The 6,452-nt window shown below is 53.1% G+C and overlaps 1 protein-coding gene across 1 annotated transcript in view; it reads left to right on the forward strand.

Moving 5' to 3' along the window:
* TGM2 (transglutaminase 2) overlaps positions 1 to 6,452 on the forward strand; it is a 54,452-nt gene that overhangs the window by 38,968 nt on the left and 9,032 nt on the right. Inside the window, exons 8-11 of the mRNA XM_045295509.1 lie at positions 1,001 to 1,136; positions 2,043 to 2,146; positions 4,488 to 4,730; positions 5,546 to 5,818. Coding sequence (XP_045151444.1) covers positions 1,001 to 1,136; positions 2,043 to 2,146; positions 4,488 to 4,730; positions 5,546 to 5,818 — 756 coding nt within the window. The remainder of the gene's footprint in view (positions 1 to 1,000; positions 1,137 to 2,042; positions 2,147 to 4,487; positions 4,731 to 5,545; positions 5,819 to 6,452) is intronic.

A 6,452-nucleotide genomic window follows, 5' to 3' on the forward strand; every position in this document is an offset into this window, starting at 1 on the left:
TCTCACAGGGAGTGAGCGTGTGTCCTGCCTGCGGTGAGTTATTTATCTTCTTAGCGCCTCCAAATGAGGTCATCAAGCTGCGACCTGATGGACAGGCTAAACTCCACCCCTTCATGCTTAATAGTCTCAAGTGGACACCCGATTATGTAACTACCACACCCCCTCTGTAAGCAACACTTTGTCATGAACCCAGACGCTCCTCCAAGAAACTGTTGTGGTGACCCTGGTCAGTAGGGGGAGAAAACAAGACCCAGAGAGGGGCAGCGACCTGGCCCAGGTCACAGGACCAGGAAGCCACATAGCTGGGATTGAGTGGCAAGTCTCCTGACCCAGTTCTCTCTCCTGCTTGCTTTGCAGGGAGATTCAGTCATTCCCTCCCTCCATCTCAGCTTCTCCTTCCTCCCCTCTCCCCTTCACTCCACCTGACAAAATACCTGGTGCCCAGGGTGCTGGGCTCTGGGGCTGTACAAGGAGACTGACTCTTTGCTGTGCTCTAATTAGAGACTCCCCACATGCCCGGGCCAGGGAGATGGTGCTCAGTGCAAATGCTGCGGTGGGCTGGGCCTGGTGGAGGGGCCTTCCAGGCCCAGGGACAGCAGGTGCCAGTGCCCTGTGCTTGGCAGGAACGCTCCGGAGGCCAGTGTGCCAGGAGCAGAGTATGGACTGAGTTGCCAGGGGCCAGACTCTACAGGACCAAAGTGCCACCCGGGAGATCTGCGCTTGACCTCAGGGGCCATAGGGCGCCACTGAAGGTCTCTCAGGGAAGTCTTGAGATCAGGTTTGCAATTCCATCTCCCACTGGCAACCATGATGAAAGAGACGGAGTGGACAGGATGCCAGCCGCGGGTGAGGCACCCTTGTCCAGGCTAGAGGGGGTGGCTCAGACCCCCACCGCCTGTACTGTGCTATCCTAAGGAGCATGCCAAGGCCCAGGCAGACCCCTCCAGGGGCTCAGCCCATCACTGAGCCCTCTGTCCTTCCTCTTCCTCCCCCTCCCCAGTGCTTCGGTGCCTTGGCATCCCCACCCGGGTGGTGACCAACTATAACTCAGCCCATGACCAGAACAGCAATCTACTCATCGAGTACTTCCACAACAAATTCGGGGAGATCCAGGAGGGCAAGAATGAGATGATCTGGTGAGGCGGGGACCGTGGGGGAGGGGGACAGAGGGACACCTGGAGAGGCTTCCTGGACTAGGCCTTAAAAGATGAGGAATGGGGACAGAATTTGGGGTTGGTGGGGCTGGGGTGGGGGTTGGAGGGAGTCCTCCCGGCAGAGGTCCAACAAGGACACAAGCCTGGGGACGGGATGTCAGCGAGCATACATGGAGAGGCGGCCAGAGGTGAGGGAGGAGACACATCTGAGTGAGGAGAGACCAGTACGGGGCCTGGGTGAAAGGTGAGGGGACCAGGACACTGGCTCAGGCCTAGCCAAGACAGGACAGAGCCAAGGAATTGACAAGAACCTAAATGCAAACCCACTGCCACCAAATGCCTATTGACAGCGACCTATAAACCAAACTCAAAGTCACTGCCACCGAGTCTATGCTATCTCACAGCAACCGTCGTCCCTTTGAGTTTCTGAGCCTGTACCTGTTTATAGGCGTAGAGAGCCTGTCTTTCGTCCTCGGAGTGGCTGGTGGTCTCAAACTGCGGACCTTGCAGATCACAGTCCAACGTGTAACCACTACACCACCATGGCAACCCTATAGGGCAGCGAAATGCCTCCTTTGTGTTTCCATGAATGTAAATATTTATGGGAGCAGGCGGCCTCCTTTTTCTTCCATGGAGTGCCTGGTGGGTTTGAACCGCCAATATTTCAATGCATCGGTTGACCAGAGGCACCACTGAAGCAGGAGGTGAAGGAGGCAGGGGTTTGAAAATGACTTCTGGGTGTAGGAGTATTGAGAGGAAGCACCTATTCAGCTCAGCACAAGGCCCTGAGTGTCTGGGATGAGCCCCAGGGAGGCGCCCAGGAGGAAGGCAGGCAGGAAGTCCCCCGGTTTGCCTTTTGGCTAATGTTTGACTTCATTGCCCCAACAGGAACTTCCACTGCTGGGTGGAGTCATGGATGACCAGGCCTGACCTGCAGCCGGGCTATGAGGGGTGGCAGGCCCTCGACCCCACACCCCAGGAGAAGAGTGAGGGTGAGTAGGACTGGGCCCATTCCCTAGACGAGGAAGCTGAAGCTCAGAAAGGTGGAGCACCTCAGCTCAGGAGTGGCAGAGCTGGGGTGCTAGCCCGGGTCTGTTTGATGCCAAAGACCATTGGCTAGTTATTTCCATACTGGTTTGTGGGCATGTAAGTATGCGTGTTCTTGGTCAAGGCACTCAGCTGCCAACCCGAAGGTTGGAGCGTTACAAGGCCCAGACGTACGTACGCTGAGAGACACACACGTGTTGTTGCTGTCAGGTGGCACCGAGTTGGTTCCGACTCATAGCGACCCTGGTACCCCACAGGATGAAACATTGCCCGGTCCTGCGCCATCCTTACAATTGTTCCTGTGTGTGAGCCCGTGGCTGCAGCCACCGTGTAGATGATTGGAGAGACTGAGAGAGAAAAGAACATCTCTGGTGTTGGCTCTTTCTCAGAGTGGTACTTTGAAATGGAGAGATATGTGCATAACTTTCACTCGCTGTACTGTAATGCCAAAGAATGCCAGTGGCATTATAACATAGTTAGTGAAAGTTTTATTTTTATTTTTTTATGTGGTATATTGTTGCCTTTTTAAGTTGGGATTTTATATATATAATTAAAAAGGTACAATTGCTACCATCATCAGTTTCCAAACATTCCTTTTCTACATGGACTTCTTAACATCGTCTCCCTTTTACACACACACACCCCCACTGTATCACCTCCCCCTGAACCCCTTATAGGTTGGTCAATCCTGGGTTTCATATACCGAAACACAGGGAAGCATCGAACACAGCTTCAAGAGGGTGGCCCCCATTGACATAACTCCCCTGAGATAACACTCTCATATGAACAAGCAAAAACCAAAGAAAACAATCACACCAAACATACAGAAAATTTGGGAAACCAGATCAGGTCCAACCTGCATCATAGGGGAGAATCGACTGACAATGTTTTTATTGTTCAGGTCAGATTTCTCTCTGCCTTCGACCTGCGATAGTCCTCTCTCCCAAGCACTTTGTCTAGTGACCACTTTCCCCCCATACCCTCAATTTCAGGTACGGGAAGGTCTTCGCAGGTGGATTTCCTGGGTAGTTCCACAAATGAATGTTGGGTTCCCACTGTCATCCCTCAAACGTTGTATTTTTAATTTGTGATATCAGAATGCGTGTGCTCCTTCCTAAATTAGGAATCCATAGTGGCATTCTTAAGCTCCGTAATTTCCTGGTAGACATGGGTGTAAAGGGCATCTCCAACCACCTGTGACCACGCTGAGGTGTGCTGTCTGCGTGGCTCCTCCCCCTCTCCCTCCCCGTGACAAGTCACAGGTGCAGCTGACACGACTGTGCTGTGCTTGGGAGCCTTCATTTGCACTTGAAGGAAATTCATTGTTCCAAAAACAGTGACAAAGGATGTGATATTTTTTCCCCCAACCAAGTTCGTGGACCCCCGAATTCTATTTGCAGCACCGAGGGGGTCCATGGACCCCCGGCTAGGAACTCCTGCTGCTCAAAACCTTTCCTCCTGCTCCGTCGGCCCCCCACGTAGTACTAACATTTCTCCCTCAGTGAAAACGTTCCATGATTTGAATTGGGATCGGATGTTACCATGTCCAAAACAGGGATGTGCTATGGCATAGCTAAGCAGCCCCTGGTCTGCAGCGCTGAGATCACCTTCCAGCAGTCCCCACGCCCTAAGGCCAGCCACATGCTGGGCACAGACTTCAGGCTCCACCCGAGCATCCAGCAAGATGGCCACACTCCTTCCTAACGCATTGGCTGCTGCTTGGCTCCAGCCTGGGATACAGCCTTCGGATGCCTGTCAGATTTCTACGTCCAACCCTTAGATGGCATTTAGTAGACGCCCAGAGCTTTACGGATAGAACTCATGAATCCTCGTTGCTGTGAGGTGCTTCTGAATCATAGCCGCCCTTATACAGCAGGACACGAAGCACTGCCCAGGCCTGCCCTGTCCTTTGTTGTTACATCCAAGCCCATTGTTCCAACCCCTGCGATAATCCATCTGGGCGGGACTTCCTCTCTCTCACTGATGTCCTTCTCCAGGGACCAACCGGCCCCCTTCTGATAACACACCCAAAGTACACATGACCAAGCCTCGCAGGAAACAGCGGCTGAGAAAAGTCCAGTAACTAGTCCAAGGTCACACACGGGGCTGAGCTGGTGTTTGAACCCTGGCAGTTGTCCTCACAAACCCTATTTTTAACCTTGACTACCCTGCTAGGAATGGAGTGATTGGGTCAAAGGGCCCATGGATTTTTTGCTCCATGTAGTTGATATGGAGGGATCCTCCTCTTCACCCCAACCTGTCTCCCTTCTATTTACCCAAAACCAGGGACCTACTGCTGTGGCCCAGTTCCAGTTCGCGCCATCAAGGAAGGTGACCTGAGTACCAAGTACGACGCCCCTTTTGTCTTTGCCGAGGTCAATGCCGACGTGGTGAACTGGATCCAGCAGGACGATGGGACCATGCACAAGTCAGTCAACCACTCCCTGGTCGTGGGGCTGAAGATCAGCACAAAGCGAGTGGGCTCTGATGAGCGGGAGGACATCACTCACACCTACAAGTACCCAGAGGGTAGGCACCTGCCCGCTCAGAGGCCTGGGCCCTTGCCTTGAAGACAAGCATCCCATTTCCTAGCCTACTAGCAGCGTGCCAGCGGCCTGGGCCTTTTTTGGCAGCTGACATGCAATAATGGCCTGTCAGTTACACTCCGTTGTTAAAAATCCCTTAGCAGCTAGTACAAGCTTAGCAGACACCTTAGGGGATGGTGGTAAAAAGGGTTAATCACATAGTATAAGGGTTATGAGTTGGGCTGCTAACCTCAGGGTCAGCAGTTCGAAACCACCTGACACTCTGCGGGAGAAAAACGAGGCTTTCTACTCCCATGAAGAGTTACAATCTCGGAAACCCACTGGGCAATTCTGCCCTGTCCCATAGGTCGCTATGAGTCCAAATTGACTGGACGGCAGTGAGTGAGTGTGTTTGGGTTTTGTAGAGAATGCTAGCATCCATTAAAAAATAAATTTTAAAAAGATAATAAGCCGACATTTTGAAGGCTGATTTGTTGTGGTTGTTGTTGTTGTTGTTGGTTGAACTCTTACTAAAACTGAAGGGAGAGGTATGCATCTTCACAACCACCGCCCTGTCCATGTGGTTTGTGGTGCTGCCCGTGGACATGGCGTTTATTATCCGTAGTGGGAGGACCTGCCTCTGCAGGGGACTGCTCACTTTCTCTTCTTTGGCGATACGTCCTATCCTACGTCCTACGGAAGCGTGGCGAGTAGGGGCTCCCTCAGGGCCTCTCTCAGAAGCCAGTTTGCCATGTCCATGCTCCCTCCCACTAGTCCCTCAGCCTGTCCTGACGAGATTCCTCCCCCCTGCCCCCACAGGGTCGGCAGAGGAGAGGGAAGCGTTCTTGAAGGCCAACCACCTGAACAAGCTGGAGAAGAAGGAGGAGACAGACATGGCCATGCGGATCCGTGTGGGCCCGGGCATGAACTTGGGCAACGACTTTGATGTCTTCGCCCACATCACCAACAACACCTCCACAGACCAAACCTGCCACCTGCTGCTCTGTGCCCGAACCGTCAGCTACAATGGGGTCCTGGGGCCTGAGTGCGGCACCGCAGAGCAGGCTGAGGTCACCCTGGAGCCCTTCTCCGGTAAGGCTCAACATTCCTGGGCCACTTGGGGGCCGCCTGGAGCACTTCCCATGCACACTTACACTTACCTTACACTTTCAAAACCAAAAGTACTCACTGTCCTCGAGTCGATTCCAACTCACAGTGACCCTATAGGATGTAGTAGAACTGCATCCTGAAACCCTGAGGGTTTCCGAGACTGTACATCTTTATGGGAGTGGCGAAGCCACCTGTGGTTTTGAACTGCCGACCTTGCAGTTAAAAAGCCCAGCATGTAACCTACTATGCCACCAGGGCTCCTTGTATAGCGCTTATTCTGGGTGAGGCCGTATTCTAAGCACTGGGCAAAGGTCACTGAAACCTTGTCACCAGAGTGGGTGTTTGATTCTAAATAATGGAATCACCCCATTTCCCAGACGTGGAGACTGAGGCACCGAGAGATGGAGCCGTTGACCCAAGATGAGAGACGTAGGAAGTGGCAGAACGGAGAGCTGGGCCTGGACTCTAATGACGACAGACACTCTTCTACTCCTCATATCTCCCTGGGGCCTATAAGACCCAATGGCAGTAAGAACTCAGTAGCTCAGGCCTGGGGAGGGAAAGCACGTTTCCCCAGGATGCAGAGCGAGTGAGAGGCAGGAGGAGGAACCACCTG

The sequence above is a fragment of the Echinops telfairi genome, unplaced genomic scaffold, assembly GCF_000313985.2.
Source record: "Echinops telfairi isolate 266 unplaced genomic scaffold, ASM31398v2 ScPeMD7_5592;HRSCAF=6446, whole genome shotgun sequence".
NCBI lineage: Eukaryota > Metazoa > Chordata > Mammalia > Afrosoricida > Tenrecidae > Echinops > Echinops telfairi.